The following is a 19,395-nucleotide window of genomic DNA, read 5'->3' as shown; positions in this document are numbered from 1 at the left end:
TTCTTTAGTCGAAAAGAAATGAAGGTTTTTGATGAAAACATTCCAGGATTATTCTCCTTATAGTGGACTTCAATGGAGCCCAAACGGTTGAAGGTCAAAATTACAGTTTCAGTGCAGCTTCAAAGGGCTTTAAACGATACCATACGAGGAATAAGAGTCTTATCAAGAAAAATGATCCGTCATTTTCGAAAAAAATGTAAATGTATATGCTTTATATAAACAAATGATCGCCTTTTAAGTGCTTCCACCAAAACCACATTTCCATATTCTCCAAAAAGCTTACGCTGTATGTCCTACGCCTTCCATATTCAACTTACGGAAAAAACGTAACTGCCGCTGCGTTCGTTCCGCAAGTTGAATAGGGAAGGCGTAGGAATAATTAATTTAAAATAAATTATTTAAACCATTTTAATTTAAGTACTCCACTCAAAATCCCCCATTAATGTAATATCCTTCACAGTCATGCACTTTAACCAAATAAAGTTGAAATTTGATTTTATTTATTGCCCCAAAATTCTGTGGGGAAATTGAGATGGAGTAAATAGACAGTTCTGATAGTTTGATCTCTCTGCAATCACACAAATAATTTTGATCTTAATGAGTTTAAAATATTCTTTAAATTCTTTACAATCCTTTGTAATATGAAGACCAAGAATTTTGACTTTATTCTTGACTGAGAATGTCAGTGCTTTGTAGATTATTGAACTGAGAGCAGTTCACACTTGCTTAGATATAAACCAGAAGCTCTTGAAAAACGTTATGGTATTGATAACTTTTAGAATCTCTGATTCATCCCATAAATCAACAATATGAATGGTTTTTCTGTATGAACACTTCTATTAGTTTTAACGTGCAGACAGGACTTTTATTTTGATATGGCTGTGTGACGTCAAAAACCTGCGCCGCGCTCCGGCATCTGGTGTGATTCGACTGAAGAAAGGTTTGTGTTTGTACTCATTTAAAGTGTTTAAATTAATACAATCATTCCAGACACGTTATAGACAGCTGTGAATGTGTCTATAATAACAAGAATGAACGTGGTCTTTGTTAGTAAAGCGTATTCACACTTGAATAACAGAAAAGGTGCATTTCATTCTCCTTCAATAGAACCAAATGTAAACAAACATGTGAAATGACTAACATAAACTGTTGTTTATCTGTATAATCTATTAAATGATTTACAGAACATTTAATAATACAAAAAATGACTAAATGAAGAGCTTGTGTTCCTTTATTGATTTGCAATTTCAGTTTCTAATGTTTTTAGTCCAATCAGATCATTCAAGTCCATTAACTCTGACTCTCTTCCCAGTGCACTGAACTAGAGCATATTGAGACACACCCAGAGATTTAGTGTGGATTTATTTTTCTTTCTGTTAATTATTCTCATCTTAAACAGGACAAACACACAGAAAAACTCCTGGTGAAGCGACTGAGATCCACGTTACATTATAAAGATGGAGTTTATTCTAGAGAAAAATGAAGATGTGAAGATTGAAGAAACATTCAGTGTGAAACAAGAAAATACTGAGGAACAAACAGGTCAGTTTTATTCTCAAAGCTGAACTCCATCATTTGATCCTTATTAAAATGTCCCGCTAAACTGAAATTAACGATATTTTTGAATAATGTCATATGAGTGTCTTAATTAAAGTGGTTTTATTTATTTGGGTCACCTCATGTGGACAGACATGTTAAGATCACATGACCAGACAAATACTAATGCTGCCTTCAACCTGAGAAGATCCAAGTTGAGATGTCAAAAAAAAAAAAAAAAGGCAGACAGCGATACGAGCAAAGACAAATATCATCAGGTTGAAATGACAAATAAAGCTGTGAATTATCTGCATAGGCCATATGTCCAACAAAATGCTTTTTCCTGAGGCCAGATTATTTTTCCAATTGTTTTTGATGGGAGTGCCTCATTTTTAAAACGCCAGCAGTGTGACGAGGTGCTGAGCATCTATTTTACACTCAGCGCTTCAGTGTTTTTTTTTTTTTTACCGGCTACTGATATTTGAAAAATGTTCAACTATTTTGAAAAATGTTCAACAATACAGAAACAAACTATCTGTGAAATGAGATTCTAATAATATACAAAACAGCTCAATCTCCTTATTTAATTTCTTAAAAACGATTATATGAAGAACAGGTGGATTAATTTTGTGAAGAGCCATCTTGATAAAGAGCTGACAATCCCCACCAACACCTGCCTCTGCAGTGATAATTTGACACTGAATAGTTTTACAAACTGTCATCAGAGACAACTGGGACTCACTGATAATTCGCTGTTATTGGTGAATGAGGCTGAATGACTATATCCCGCCTCAACCTTCATCCTCCCATCCCGCCGACAACTGATGACATGGGGTTGGACAGACTATCTCCTGTCCCGGCCTTCATCCTGGATCTGGTGCCATAGTAGGCAGTACGTGCCCACCAATGAGTGTAAACTGCCTTGTGTGCTTACTGGCCAGCCTCCGCCTCTGCTCAGCCTAAGCAACAGCCTCCACCTAGTCAGCAGAGGGCTTGCCACAAGAGAGGCGTCCCGTCCCCGGCCAAGCCTGCTGGCAAGAGGTGAACAAACGGCCCTGAGACAGGCAACCCTGAGGTAGAAGGGATTGCTCTCAGGGTCTCAGGACTTTGGGAATGACAGTGTGCGATACCACGCCTCGCCACTCTCGTTCCCCTCTTCTCAGTGGGCCGAAGACGACAGTGCATGAAGCTATGCTTCGCCCCTCTCACTCCCCACTGAAGAAGGAGGTGAGGAAGACAGTGTGCGACGCCACGAAGCCTCGCCGCTCTCATCCCCTCCTTCACTGGCCAGCGGGCAGCAGGATACGGCTCGAGAGCACTACCAGACCTTCTCACGCACCCTTTGTCCCCACGTGGAAGTAGGTTGGTGTTGCATTACACACCCAGACCCCATTTCAGGGTGCTATGCCTCCTGAGTCGGGTCCCTGTCTTCCACCTCGCTGCCCTATGGTGCATCTGTGGAGCGGGTGGGCTCATTAGTACGGTCTGTGGAAGCCTGGCTAGCACCTCCAAGGTCATCCCTCTGGCTCACCCGCACCATCAGGCTCGGCTATGCAGTTCAGTTTGCATCCTTACAAGTTCCAGGGCATCTACTTCACTCCTGTGTGGAGCAGCAATGCCACAATCTTACGGAAAGAGATTGAAGTCCTGTTGGCGAAGGATGCAATCGAGCCAGTCCCTCCAGCCGAGATGAGGTTAGGGTTCTACAGCTCCTATTTCATTGTACCCAAGAAAGGCGGTGGGTTACAGCCAATCTTGGACCTGCTTGGACACTTCACAAGCTCCCGTTCAAGATGTTGACGCAGAAGCGCATTTTCGAATGCATCCGTCCCCAAGATCACTCATCTCAGTATAACAATATAGTTTGGAAAAGCCAATATGGCATGTTTACTAATGTAAATTATTAATATGCAGGCAGAATATGCAGGATTCATATTTAAACACTCATTTTGTGGTTTTATATTCACAGACACTAGTCTATATCACAATTATAATAAAGGAATAAAAAACTTAGGAATAAAAAACTTACCATTCACTTACCATTCGCAATTCTCAGCTGGATCAAGTTGATCCTCGAAAAGAAATTGAAACCGGTTACGCTCTTCCTCTGAGGTAAATCCTTTTAGAATTATTCCTAATTTCAAAAATATGAAAAGTACAGTAGTCAACATTTGAAGTGGATCAAAAAAGTTCATCAAAGTTGTCCTAAGAAGAAGGCTTTAAGACAAATTTGATGAAAGGTTTTGATCCACTTCAAATGTTGACTACTATAGATGAATCCAACTAAGCTTTATGCATTTTTTCGAGTTGATGTAGCTGTTGAGTCATGGATCGCCTCAGAATTTGAATGCTGTCCGCTCTCTGTGGGCATGGCCCATCACAAACGACTGATTGATTATTTCGATGTGACTTGACATTTCAACGTTTCATTAGACATATGTCTAATGTTTGTGTGATAAGTATTCTCTAAGTTACAGTTCATTTTTTAATAACTATCAGAATGGACTTATTGAGAAAGTGACGTCAGATAATGCATCATGTTATTTTTCTTAATTTTGCAAAAAACACATTTAGTTTTTACTCTGATTGCACACATATAAGAGTAGACATTCTTTAGTTTCAATTGATATATTTTATCTGTATGAAAAAAAAATTATGGAATAATAAGTCGATTTTGTTATTTTTAATAATTTATTAAGAAAAAAAAAAAAAAATTTTAGCCACGCGTGGCTGTCTTTACAGGTTAATTTGATGATAGGCATGTGATTAATCAGCACAAAAGGGTGCGATTAATTGTGATTTAAAAATTTTAATCTATTGATAGCCCTAGTAAAAAATATTTGGATCAAGTGAATGATTTGAGGGATTTCTGATGGAATCTGTCTTAAACATCCTGCCAACACTCGTCCAGTGTAGTTTAGTGAGAGCGTCTATATCAGTGGTCTCAAACTCAGCTCCTGGAGGGCCACAGTCCTGGAGAGTTTAGCTCCATTCAGCTTTAACTCACCTGCCTGAAAGTTTCTAGTAACCCTGAAGACCTTGGCTGCGTCCGAAAACCTAGGTAGCTGTCTTGCTGCCTTGCTGTCTTATAAGAGAATGACTTGTACGGCAGCGTTTGTGCATGAAGGCACCTCACGAAACTGATTTCGGACAGACTTCTGAGGCAGCATAACAGTTTAATGATCTACAGCAATATAACACGAGCTTTGGTGAGAACTAAACAAATATTTAATTATTACAGTAGTAATTTCTCGATAGAAATGATATCAAAAAACACAAACTGAGCAGCAAACGCAACTAACGCAACTTCTGTGACTAGCTCAACTGTCACAGAATGGAAAGCACAGGATTGTGGGATATCAAAGGCAGCTAAGGATACATCTATGCTTCCTTCAAAAATCGATCTGAGGAAGGTATCTCATGAGACAGGAAGTGAAGCTAACATTAGATTCGGACGTGCCTTGATGCCTTCCTACCTTGAAATGTGTCCTCAGAAGGCAGCATTTTACAGTTTTCGGATGCAGCCCTTGATTAGCTGGATCGTGTGTGTTCAATTAGGGTTGAAACTAAACTCTGGAGGACATTGGCACTCCAGGAGCAGAGTTTGAGACCACTGGTCTATAGACTATAGTAACATAATACTCTCTTGGCCATAGACTGTTAAATCGTAATACTTATCCAACACCTTGTATGTGCATGTAGCTGTGATCAGCATGATTGGGGACTCTGTTTAGGTGCAAACCAATGAACAACCTAAAGTGTGATACAAACAAAGACTTTATTAACTACACTAAACAAACTGATCTAAAATAAATATATAAGCATACAGTTTGAGTTTCCTTCAGTATAAACATTCTTCCTACATCAGAGTAAAGAATAAAAAAAATGTTAAAAGTTATGTCAATTGTCGCTTTAACTATGAACGATTTTACTTCTAGGAACTCCTTTTGAGGGAACTAAAGTAGCTCCAGTACTGTCTAAACCAATACTATAGGAACTATCAGTGACATAAGTGTACATTGATTGGTCAAACGTATGTGAAACGCTGGCATTTTTAAAAAGCTGTGTAAACATATTTACTTCACAAACATGGAAAACAGCGATAACTGCATTTACCTGTTGTGTGCAGGGCTGTGTTCTTTTCTCCAAGGAAACTGTGCCTAGTGTCTGATGCTTTGTGCCATTTAAACTGGGGATAACTTTTATTTGTCTTTTTTGCCTTAGACCTGATGGCGCTGAGTCAAGATCTGAATGACATGAAAGAGAAACAACTGTATGAGAAACGGCATGATTTCATAACTGAAGAAAAATCTTTTAGTTGCTCACAGACTGAAAAGACTTCCTTCAACCGAAAAGGAGACCGCATGAGAGTTCACACTGGAGAGAGCCTTTATGCCTGCCCACAGTGTGGAATAAATTTTACTCGAAAAGGAAACTTAAAAAGGCACATGGGAATTCACACTAGAGAGAAGTCTTACACCTGCCAACAGTGTGGGAAAGTTTTTAACCTAAAAAGAAGTCTTAATTGCCACATGAGCGTTCATACTGGAGAGAAGCATTTCAGCTGCCCTCAGTGTGGAAAAAGTTTCAAGGGAAAAGGAAGACTTAATTACCACATGAAAATTCACACTGAAGAGAAGCCTTTTACCTGCCCTCAGTGTGGAAAAAGTTTCAAACTAAAAGGAACCCTTAAAGACCATATGATAATTCACACTGGAGAGCTCCCTTTCTCATGCCAACAATGTGGAAAAAGTTTCAAACTAAAAGGACACCTTACAGACCATATGAGAATTCACACAGGAGAGAAACCCTACACATGCCCTCAGTGTGGAAAGAGTTTCAGTCGCAAAGAACAATTTAAAAACCACATAAGAATTCACACTGGAGAGAAGCCTTTCACCTGCCAACAATGTGGAAAAACTTTCAACCAAAAAGCAATCCTTAACACACACATGAGAATTCACACTGGAGAGAAGCCTTACACTTGCCCTCAGTGTGGAAGGAGTTTCAAATTAAAAGGACACCTTAAAGACCACATGAGAATTCATACAAAAAGTTTCAACCAACCAGGAACCCTTAACATGCACAGAATTCACACTGGAGATAATTTGTTCATATGTGATCTATGTGGAAAGAGTTTTAAATATAAAGGAACCTTAACGTACCACATGAGCCTTCACTCAAGGTTCACATAAGAGTTTTTGTTATAGAGAGGTCTTGTACCAGCCCTGAAAGCCCTGATATACTCACTGCAAAGTTCTTTTCCAGTCTTTGCTTAGTGGCAGCGGACTTAATTGAACATCCCAAGTGGCATTTATATGAATATGTAAATGTGTGCTGTGCATTTTCCTTTCAGTAACAAAATAAATGCAAGGGAAAAGGTACTCGTTGATACAATACCTGTATTTTCATTGTATTTGTAATTTTAAAATATAAATTGACTTGTGTATTGTACAAGCTTCTGTTACTTTCACTGTTCATTCTGTTGCTCTATCATTCTATCTTTCATTTAACTCTTTTCCCGCCATTGACAGAAATCGCTTCCCCGCCATTGGGAATTTCCGACTTTCAGTGTTTTCACTATTATTTGGTAGGGGGTGTTATTACACATCTTCTTAAAAATGACTAAATCTCCTGATCAAAACACAGGTGAAGAAGCAGAAACAAGCGATACCCTATGTAAGCATATGCATGTAAAATAATGTGATCATCAACATTAAACAGCATATAAATCAAAACTAATGTTACTGAATTAAATGTTGACCCAGGAAGAGCTATAGGACTTTGAAGCTTTAGGGGTCTTGATGGACCTGCCGATACCGTTTTTTGCTGATTTAGATTTTCTTTCTTAAAAATAAGAATTAATAGCACATACAGACAAAAATCTACTTTTCTTCAACTGCATAAATAAATGCAATAGTATAAAGAGAGATATGAAATCAACAAGGCTTTAAGTTTTTCCGGTGGGTATAACAGTAGTGTTCTGGTAAGAAATACTACAGGAATGGAAATAATCAAATGTAAAATAAAGCTGGATAGTCTTCCTTGTAAAAATTAAATACAGATTAATGCTTACAATTTAAGTTACAAAAGTTATTCAGTCAAGAGCAGAGAAAGCGCGTATTAACATTCTCCTCTAAAAGTGATCGTGCAGACCAAACCGTAAGTCTTAAAGACCAAAAACTTTGAGGGCTGGTAGTACTGACACTAGCTACAACGTCACCAAGACTCACCCCGATCGGCCTGACGGGGGCGCTACAGTGGTGAAAAGTATGAAATCGCTCATAACTCTTAGGGAAGGATTTACTAACAGATTGCGCTAGTGCAAACCTCTTTTGGTGTTAAACTACTGTCAGGATTTACTAAAGACGCGCACTGCAAAATTAGTGCTGAAAAGGCATGAACTGAGTTGTTTTTGCAGCTGACCATATTGCATATGCAGTTTTAGGAGTTTCACTTTCAGACAAAAAATTTATGGGAGGAGAGTATTTAAATGAATCACGCAACACAATTCCCTAATGTTTGCACTAGTCAATTTACTGGTATTTGCGCCATTATGTCTTAAACCATTTTGCGATGTGGCTGCAATTGACCCTTCACTAAGCCACGCCTGAAAACCGCCACAGGCCAATCGTGGTTTAGCAACCGTTACTAGGCGCGGGAGGTCTGTCAAGCTTTCGAGTGAGGGAACATGCCGAAGCGTTGTGCTTATGGATTGTGTTAACCTGATACCCGGTATCCTAAAAGTTTGGACGGAGTGGTTGAATTTTTTTCCCTTCCCGAAACCTAAAACCCAAGGGGAGAAATGCCGGTGTTCTGACAATTTGTGCTACCCTGTCAGATTTTGCTACCTCCCATTGAAACAGTGGGTAACTTTAGCAAAATCTGACAAAATCCGAAAAATGCTAACGTTACCTATCAGATTGTGCTTCCAGCGTGATGGTTTATGGCTTTATTAACATATACACCTACCCAACATTAAACCTGCCCTTACAATAATGCAAATACAGTAATTTTGTGTTATTTATCATGACAACAATGATGTAATATTGATGTATGCATATGCAGTAAGCCCGGGTAGGACAATCTGATGGCTAGGTTAGCTAGCTAGATAACTCAGCACATCATTGCTTGGAAAGAATGACGGTTCTTTGTTCATAATTCATATATTTGGACGTGAAATAAAATGATTAAAGGCAAGACGGAGTTACGTTAGCCTGGCCTGCTTAAAATATAAGCGGGAGAATGTTATCATTGCAAAGTGGCCAGGCTAACGTCTTGTGTTTATTCCACAAGACTTATGGTTATTATTAGGTTATTTTCACAAATTTCACTTAACCTGCTGTGGATGAACAAAGCTTTTCCTCAATAAATTGTGTGTTTCCCATTTGAAATGTCAGCGTATGAGGTGGCTGCTGCTCGCGCTGGGAGCTTTAGCTTCAATTTTGATAAAATTATTTTCTAATCGGTTGCATATTATGTCGTGGATATATCCCTCGAATGCATACTGCAGTCCCTTTTGTCTTGCTCTCTCAGATATTTTACCTGTTCGCCAAAAATGACTAATTATCTCCTTGAAAACGTCTGACACCGGTGCATACATACTGTAAATGACTTGCCAGGCTCGAAAGCTTGACAGGCGTAGCAACAGTAACTAAGGAGGGCGGGGCTTAGCGAAGGGTCCATTGTTGCTGCTAGGAGGAGACACCGCAGAGAACAGAGAGCACGTGGTAGAAGGGAGAAAATATTTTCCACTCGTATTAATTTCTTTGGAATGCCAGAGGAAGATGTTATCCGTATATTACATGTAACAAGTTGCGCATGTGTCGACCTGCAATGCTAATTTGCACTGCTCTTGGTAGATTGCATTGGTCATTATGTAAATGATCTGACTGCGTCTGTGTTCTTTAAATTGCGCATCAGCAGTAGATTGGCGCAAAACTTTCCACTCCCATCTGCTCATTTGTGGAATTGCACTCTCACGCTAATTTGCCTGTTTAGTAAATTTGGCCCTTAAACCGTTAGGCGTAGGCTCGAGTGTGTTATGTCATTGGAATCCTTGACTCAAGACGGACAAATTTTGCCTGTCATTTGTCCTCAGATTTGATCTCGCTTTGGCGAAATTTTCAGGTATTTTGGATTTTTTGAAAAACCTTTTGCGAACTAGTCTTGGCCTGATCGGAATAGCAAAACATGGGATTTCTAAATCCAGATCATTCTGATCCAGATTAAACTTCTTGAACAACTGTCCCCAGGAGTCTGAATGTCAATAATTATCAGTAACTTGTGAATGGAAATATTTATTCACCAAACTAGACACACATGCAGTGGGTATGGAAAGTATTCAGACCCCCTTAAATTTTTCACTCTTTGTTATATTGCAGCCATTTGATAAAATCATTTAAGTTAATTTTTTTCCTCATTAATGTACACACAACACCCCATATTGACAGAAAAACACAGAATTGTTGACATTTTTGCAGATTTATTAAAAAAGAAAAACTGAAATATCACATGGTCCTAAGTATTCAGACCCTTTGCTGTGACACTCATATATTTAACTCAGGTGCTGTCCATTTCTTCTGATCATCCTTGAGATGGTTCTACACCTTTTTTTGAGTCCAGCTGTGTTTGATTATACTGATTGGACTTGATTAGGAAAGCTACACAACTGTCTATATAAGACCTTACAGCTCACAGTGCATGTCAGAGCAAATGAGAATCATGAGGTCAAAGGAACTGCCTGAAGAGCTCAGAGACAGAATTGTGGCAAGGCACAGATCTGGCCAAGGTTACAAAAAAATTTCTGCTGCACTTAAGGTTCCTAAGAGCACAGTGGCCTCCATAATCCTTAAATGGAAGACGTTTGGGACGACCAGAACCCTTCCTAGAGCTGGCCGTCCGGCCAAACTGAGCTATCGGGGGAGAAGAGCCTTGGTGAGAGAGGTAAAGAAGAACCCAAAGATCACTGTGGCTGAGCTCCAGAGATGCAGTCGGGAGATGGGAGAAAGTTGTAGATGACGGATAATGTTACCTAATGGGAGCATGTAGATGATGAACAGTAAAGGCCCAAGAACAGAACCCTGGGGAACACCGTGAGAAACAGGGGCAGTAGTGGACAGAGCACAGTTTTTAAGTAAAGCAGTAGGAGCAGGATCAAGATGACAGAAAGATGCATTTGATTTCTTGATTAGCTCAGAGATATAAGCAGGGGTTGGAGGGTTAAAGTCAGTAAGAATACCAGGTACAAAATCAGAGGGGAAGTCATGCAAGGGGTGAGAGAAGTTAGTAGGTGAAAAGAGATCATATATGTGATTTATTTTATTTTGAAAGAAGTGTAAGAATGACTCACAGAGGTCTTCTGAGTTACTCATGACAGGTGCAGGAGGGTTGGTGAGTTTATTGACCACAGAAAACAGTGTTTTGGGACGAGAGGATGCATTAGTAATGAGGGTAGAGAAGTAGCTGGAGCGTGCAGTGTTTAGAGCAGATTTGTTTGACTGTATGTGTTCCTTGAAGGCAATAAGATGCATATTCAAATCGGTTTTCCTGTGAAGGCATTCAAGGCGGCGACCAGTAGTTTTCAGTTTGCGAAATGCAGGAGTAAACCAGGGAGATGTATGTGTCGAGGGTACAAGTCTACATTTAAGAGAAGCGTGTATGTCAAGGGCATTGTAAATGGAGGCATTATATTTGGCAAAGATTTCAGGGGCACTAGTCTGTACAGTAATATTGGACAGGTGTGTTTGTACAGATTCAGAAAACGTTAATGGATTGATAGAATTGAGGTTACGGTAGGTTGTGGTGGTTTTCACCCTAAGGCAGGGAAGAGGCATTACACAGTTTAGTTCAATGAAGAGGTGATCAGAAAGTCCCATTTGAGAGCCAAGCATGTGTACTACTGCGTGTGTAGTCGCATGACTCCGCTCCGTCCAGTCAGCAGCATGGAAGCAACAAGGAGGCAAACACTCAGACAACACACACAGTGTGTGAGAGGTGAGCCCCAAGGTGCAATAAATTTCACTTGCGTCTTCACTAAACTTTTTCACCTGTATGTGTTTTAAGGCTTGCAATTTGGACATTCAAGTGATTTTAGATGAATGATAGCATGTGTATCATTATATTGAGCTACTGTCCTATGATTTATCAGTAAAGTATCTTTAGTATATTTTTCTAATTTTGAAGTAACTACTTGCAACCCACAGCTTCACAATTAAAACTGTAAAGCCCACTGTTGCAGAATTACAACATCACTTTAAACAATTTAAAAAGAAGCATTTGGGTTCTATTGTTTGTCCTCACAATGCTATTGGATATAAGAAGTGTTTATAGGTCCGGTCATCTGGCCATGAAGTCACTCTACCTTCAAACTTCGCGTTGAGCTCATCTCCTTTTTTTACATGACTGGATTTGTCAAGATTCAAGTAAGTAAAATTCCTTACATATTTTTTGTGTTTATTACAATGTCTAGAACACATAGATATTTCGTTATTTTGGAAAACATTAATCAAATTTGATTTAAGGTGCGTTCACATTTGTCATGTTTGGTTTGATTAAAACGAACCCTAGTGTGATTGCTCGGTTAGTGCGGTTCATTTGAACATATGTGAATGCTGCCATCCGAACCCTGGTGCGCACCAAACAAGCTTCCAAATGAACTCTGGTGCGGTTCGAATGATATATGAACACAACACAGACCAAAGACATGTAAACGAACCAAAAACAGGAAGACGAGACCCTAAAAAGGACAGAATCCTCACATATATCGTTTTTTCTCGTCATAGTCGTCAGACGCGCGTCTCCACGCAGCAGATCGTTTGTGTGACGGATGGATTCCCGCCACTGTTTTGACTCCTTTACACATTTTATAAGCTCTTCACGAGTTCCCAGCTGGCCAAAATATCATCACATGCAGGCTACACACACACAACGAGCGCATTTACCTCAGCATACAGCATTGTTTTGGATGTTCAGTAAGTTCTGTCTCAAAATAGTCAATACGTCATAAAATCCGACCAATCACGTTGTGAATGTATCCCTATGCCTGAAGGTTTGGTATCTTTTGGTTCGTTGATAAAATTGCCAATCTGAACACTAATCAGACCAGGACTAAATGTTTTTTTTTTCTTCTTTGGTCCTGACCAAACGAACCGAACTACAAGTGTGAACGCACCCTTAGAGATTAAGTCCATGTTGTAATTCTACAACGTTGGGTCAGAGTGGTAGTCAAAATAGCCTGTGCTCCTTACACATTACATAAGGACACTGCACATCTCACATGGTCACAAATTGTAATTTACTGTTAGATGATTCATTGTAACTAAGTTCTAAATGTGCATTTCTGTTAAATTTGTACTTAGTTTAGTTTAGACCATAATTAAAAATGGGGGGGGGTATACCTGTTGCATTGTTCAGAGATAGGTGTGAATGGTCTTGAACATGAACCTGTGCTCTGGGGGATGCATGTGTACCTTTTAGTATGATAAGAAGAGAGAATAATAGGCCAGCCAGCCAGTATTGTTTGAATGTAGTATTTTGATTTTTGATTAGCATTTGCATTGAAATTATAATACTTTGATGGATATAGATCTCTACCCTCGACACATGGTCTACCACCCTGTCTATTCCTTCAGTTTACTACAATATAAGACCCATATGTATTATTAACTTTTTTTTTTTTTTTACCTTTTCCATATCAGAATGCCAAGATGTTATCAGACCACCCCCCACTGGATGTACGCACAGACATGATTGCACATTTCCCAGTAAAGACGAAGAGAGGACGCTGCAGACCCTGCAATAATGGATACACAAATACACTGTGTAGCAAGTGCAGTGTTAGCCTGTACTTCTCAAAAGAACTGTCTTAGGGACTATCACTGCAAAACACAGACTTCATTCAAACCACATTGAAAGTGATAGAAGAAAAAGTTTTATAAATATTTTTTTTTCCCTCAATATTTTTATTAATAAATGCTTATTCATAAAAATATGATTGTTTGTGATTATCACTCATGATATATACTGTTATGAGCCTAAGTAAGCAATCAACCCTGCAAATGAATGCTTAAATGCTTTGTATATCTGTTCAGACAAAGTGAGTACAAATATAGAAATTCTGCTCCTAACTAGGCCCAACATTGCAATATTACAACATTTCCCTAAAAACTTACTAAAAAGTAAAATTTTGTCAGAGGCCTCCTAAAACAATATCTGAGAGGTCAAAAAAGAAATTTACTAATTTTTTTCTATATTTGGGTTTTACAGGGTTAATAGAAAGATGGTATGACTAATTCACACAACCGCAATCTCTCTCTCTCATTAATGCATTCAAATAAATGTACTTGTACTGTGCTAATTTATCTGTATCTGGTTTACAATGAGCAGAAATCTGTAAGAAATGTTATGAACCATAAATAAATAACTGCTTAAAGTGAGCTATGTCATGTCGGAGCACTCTTTCATTAGGAAAAAATATCATCCCACCATTAATAATCAAGCATATTTACGGTACAAAACTTGTCTGTGAACTGAGGGCAAAACAAAAATTGTTCATTATATAAAGAAACCATGCCTAGTGTGAGTACACCCTTAATGCCTGTTGCTTTGCGTCATTTAAACTGGGGATAACTTTTTTTTTTTGCCTTTTTTTTTTAGACCTGATGCCGCTGAAAGAGGAGAGTCAAGATCTGAATGACATGGAGAAAGATCTGAATGAGAAACAGCATGATTTCATAACTGAAGAAAAATCTTTTAGTTGCTCACAGACATCCTCACAAAAAAGAGAGACTAGAAGTCATTTCATCTGTAAACAGTGTGGAAAGAGTTTCAGTCAGCGTAAAAACCTTAAAGTCCACATGAGAGTTCACACCGGAGAGAAGCCTTACACCTGCCAACAGTGTGGAAAGAGTTTCAACCGAAAAGGAAACCTTAAAGTCCACATGAACGTTCACACTGGAGAGAGACATTATTCCTGCCAACAGTGTGGAATAAGTTTCACTCGAAAAGGAATCTTGAAAAGGCACATGGGAATTCACACTAGAGAGAAGTCTTACACCTGCCAACAGTGTGGGAAAGTTTTTAACCTAAAAAGAAGTCTTAATTGCCACATGAGCATTCATACTGGAGAGAAGCATTTCAGCTGCCAACAGTGTGGAAAGAGTTTCAGTCAGCATAAAAACCTTAAAGTCCACATGAGAATTCACACCGGAGAGAAGCCTTATACCTGCCAACAGTGTGGTAAAAGAAATCGAAATCAGTATCGAAAAAGAACCCTTAAAGTCTACATGAACGTTCACACTGGAGAGAGCCGTTATTCCTGCCAACAGTGTGGAATAAGTTTCACTCGAAAAGGAAACTTGAAAAGGCACATGGGAATTCACACTAGAGAGAAGTCTTACACCTGCCAACAGTGTGGGAAAGTTTTTAAGCTAAAAAGAAGTCTTAATTGCCACATGAGCGTTCATACTGGAGAGAAGCATTTCAGCTGCCAACAGTGTGGAAAAAGTTTCAAACTAACAGGACACCTTAAAGACCACATGAAAATTCACACAGGAGAGAAACCCTACACATGCCCTCAGTGTGGAAAAAGTTTCAACCGAAAAGGACGACTTAATTGCCACATAAGAATTCACACTGGAGAAAAGCCTTTCACCTGCCAACAGTGTGGAAAAAGTTTCAATATAAAAGGAAACCTTAAAGAACACATGAGAGTTCACACTGGAGAGAAACCCTACACATGCCCTCAGTGTGGAAAGAGTTTCAGTTACAAAGGACAATTTAAAGCCCATATAAGAATTCACACAGGAGAGAAACCCTACACATGCCCTCAGTGTGGAAAAGGTTTCATTCGAAAAGGACGACTTAATTGCCACATGAGAATTCACACTGGAGAGAAGCTATTCACTGCCAACAATGTGGAAAATGTTTCAACCAATCAGGATCCCTTAACATGCACATGAGAATTCACACTGGAGAGAAGCCTTATGCCCCAGGTATACTTCACTTTCCGCGCCCGGACACATCTTTCAAAGTATACTAAACCACGGATGTGCACGGATAACCAAGTTTGACACATGCACAATACACGTTTTCTATACTTCTAACAGACATCGTGTCATCAACCGGACATTCCCTGGGCAGGATCAGAGAAGAATAATAGTGCATCCACCATTGCAACATAGTTCAGAAGATACACCAAGAGAACAGGAATCAAAAACGATGGAGAAGGCATGCTTCTGAGTTTACTCGTCTTATTTTTGAATAGCTCTTTACACACTCTTCTTCGACGACTGCACATAGTGCTCAGTACTGTGCGTATTGCCACCTAGTGGACTCTTCTGTCCTGCTTGCACATGTGCATGACCCGCGTGGTCTCGAAAATAGGGCTGCACGCGGACAGGGTGTGCGGCCATGGACGCGGATGGCCAAAGTATACCCGGGGCTTTACACCTACCCTCAGTGTGGAAAATGTTTCAGACTAGAAGGCCACCTTAAAGGCCACATGAGAATTCACACAAAAAGTTTCAACCAACCAGGAACCCTTAACATGCACATTAGAATTCACACTGGAGATAATCCGTTCATATGTGATCGATGTGGAAAGAGTTTTAGACATAAAGGAACCTTAAAGTACCACATGAGCCTTCACTCAAGGTTCACATAAGAGTTTTCGTTATAGAGAGGACTTGTACCAGCCCTGAAAGCCCTGATATACTCACTGCAAAATTAATTTCCAGTCTTTTCTTAGTGGCAGCAGATTAAATTGAACATTTTAAGTGGCATTTATATGAATGTCTAAATATGTGCTGTGCGTTTTCCTTTCAGTAACAAAATAAATGCGGTGGGAAAAGTGCAGTTGTGAAAGCTTCAGATCATAGTGATGTGGATATGTTTGCACCAGATCTGCAATTGAGCTCCCCAGTCACATCGCATCACATTTATACAGTAGATTGCTTTAAATTAAGCAGCTTTACAGTATTAAACATGAAAAAAGAGATCATGTCACTTTCAATAGAAATACAACTTAAATTTCTATAATGAAGCAGCCCTCATTAAAGAAGGTGGAGCCCCAGAGCACACCTACCTATTACATAATCACCATAGACCAATAGTAGGTCTGCTATCGTAGACTTGTATTTGGCTGAGCAGTCTATTGGGTGGCTCGCCAATGTATTAGATTTCTCTAATACATAAAATATGTAAGCTTGACCAGAGTTCTTGTGGGGAGAAGAATTTATTGAAGGTAGTAGTGTAGCACAGTTCTTCAGCAGCAATGTCAGCGTGTTGGCCTTCAAAATATGTTAACCCGAAGTTCTCTGTGGGACAGAACTTTATACATGAAGACAAAAGGGCTACAAACAGTAGAACACTGTTAAGGCCTGTACACACCAGGATGAATATCATGCGCGATTATTGCCGACATTTAACACCTCGTGACTAAACAAAGTGCGCCAATGTGAGTGTGTACACCGACACGAAAAACGGCAGGCATAAAAGCGTAATTTATTTTAAAAAATGCCTTGGTTCGTTTTTTTGGTTTGACGCGCCGCATTAAAAACTGGCAGACCAATGAGAGTGGCGCTTTTGTTCATGTGCCTTTTGTTCAGATGCTGAAGTTACAGTAAAATACGACTTGGTGATGTTCAAGCACAAAACGGTCTTGCCGAGCACACACAGATACCAAAGCTGCGTTCCATTCGACAGAGTCCCTACGCAGTATTCACTGCTCCCTACTCCCTGAGCACGGTATATCCGTTGAAGTGGACTTCGCTGTCAATAATCGCTCATTTGGAACGCCCTGGAAACGTCATCAAAGAAAGTCAACGACGGTGTCGCGCAGATTATTATATAACATAAAAAAATAGATATTATTATTTACTTTAGAATTTAAAATGACTCTTAACAGTTTTGAAGCTGTAACTGTCATGCCATGTGAAAATAAATTCTCATTTGGTTAACTGTAAACTGTATTCTTAATCCATGGTCTGGGTCTCATCTTGTGCACTTTCTTTTCCACGCGCAGCCGCATAATAAACACTCATGAGGTAACATTAAAGGTGCTCTAAGCGATCCTGTGTGGAGTAACTTCCTGTTGATGTTCGAAGTGTTTTGTCAAACAAAACAGAGGCTAGCTAGACCCTCCCTCCTCCTCCCCCTCGGAATGGAATCTTGCTTAAGGTGGTTAAATACCCTGTGTAGTCCACTTCGCAGTCCACTTACGGTTGAGTGGAACGCACCTCTTGACAACGAAGAGGAAGTAAGTAGATGAGGAAGACTCCTACAAACTATCCCTGCGTCTCAATCAGCTCCCGAGCTTTCTAGGTCGTGTATGATTATACCATGTAAATGAATGTGGCCGACTCCCTGATCAGTGCCCTGACTACTGAACTAGGGAGCTGATTGAGACGCACGCTATGGGTGCTCTGCCAGTTCTTGGCCACACCAATAAATGTGTAAATATTTCTATATTTTTACTGTTTGTTTTTTTCTTTTACATTTAAGAAATATAGTTGAGAATGTCTATTTCATAAATGTGTTTATTTGCACTACCTTTCACTTGCACTACTGTCATTGTGACTTATTTTCAGTACCGTTTCTGACTACCATCTCTCATATGTCATATATATGCCATTTTATATCTGCATTTTTATCTTCTTCTTTAACTTTATTAATATCATAAATATGTTTATTTACACTACCGTTAAGCACAAGTGCCACATACTGTCAGGGATTGAATTTGCACGTTCAGTCTGTGCATCGCCAGTAAAAATGGGTATGAACACAAAAAATGTCTTGAAAAATGCTGACGATATTCGTCCCGGTGTGTACAGGCCTTTAGGACCTCCCACAGGAGATCGATCTACCCTACAATCTACTCTAAGCATTGCTGTTTCTTTGTCATTCACACCATCAGTTTCTGTGGGCCATATGTCTGGGCCATTTGGTTCACACCTTTACAAACACAGACAGAGTTGATTTCATCTGAGGCACAGTCACAATGTAAATGCATCTAGCTAAAGATAATGAAAATACACAATCTTTCACTACCCACCAGAACGTTTCAGGAAAGTTTACTTTAGGAAGCTATTTCGAAGTCCAAATGAACTTCGTTTTGGCCTGGTTTTGTTCTAAATGACATTACACAGTTTGTTCTTCTTGAAGTGTATTGAAAACCTTATTGAAATGCAACACTACATTTCTAGTTTACAAAATAGAGCTATTTTTTAAAAAAATCACTCATGTATTAACTATGGAGGAAAACATTTTAATTTTGTTAAGTATTATTTAAAAAAAAATACTGATTTACAGAGTCATGCAAATGTTCAACCCTATTAGAGAGATGGAGAGGAGGAGTGCTGAAGTAAAACTCTGCCCTCTATTCAATATTCCGTTTCACTTGGAAATACACCACAACACTGGAGAAAAGTCGTTTGCAACTTCCGGTTCACGCAGACTTAAAGGTGCTAAAGAGGATGTTTTGTTTTATACATTTTTGCAATATTACTTGAAACTGTCTTTACTAACTGATAAAAGACTATTTATTAGGTGCACTGAAAGTAATAATATTAATATACATCATCTGTGCACGAGGTAGGGCCTTAAAAACATCAGCCAATCGTTTACGCGATGATCGCGTAAACGATTGGCCCTCTGGTTTGTCAATCGCTGCCATGACGATCCATGTGAGAGACGCGTGGCTGCGCTCTCCAGTAACTTTCCACACTCCACAGGCGCCGCATGCAATGTTTTTGTCAGGAGACAGGAGTAACAACTGCAGATTATGAGTTACCTGCGGTGAGTCCGACATAATGAATCCACGGCTTTAAGTCGCGCACACACTTAACGATTGTAAGGCCG

The 19,395-nt window shown here is 39.4% G+C and overlaps 1 protein-coding gene across 1 annotated transcript; it reads left to right on the top strand.

Moving 5' to 3' along the window:
- Window positions 1-790: 790 nt before the first annotated feature.
- Window positions 791-17,434, top strand: LOC125244474 (oocyte zinc finger protein XlCOF6-like). The gene is made up of 4 exons (XM_048154552.1): window positions 791-940; window positions 1,400-1,542; window positions 5,761-6,722; window positions 14,115-17,434. The coding sequence occupies exons 2-4, from the start codon at window positions 1,458-1,460 to the stop codon at window positions 15,495-15,497; spliced, it is 2,430 nt and encodes an 809-aa protein (XP_048010509.1). The 5' UTR covers window positions 791-940; window positions 1,400-1,457; the 3' UTR covers window positions 15,498-17,434.
- Window positions 17,435-19,395: the final 1,961 nt, after the last annotated feature.

This window comes from Megalobrama amblycephala, linkage group LG14, assembly GCF_018812025.1.
Source record: "Megalobrama amblycephala isolate DHTTF-2021 linkage group LG14, ASM1881202v1, whole genome shotgun sequence".
Classification (NCBI taxonomy): Eukaryota; Metazoa; Chordata; class Actinopteri; order Cypriniformes; family Xenocyprididae; genus Megalobrama; species Megalobrama amblycephala.
The sequence above is the reverse complement of the archived record's forward strand: the minus strand, read 5'-3'. Positions and strand labels throughout refer to the sequence as shown.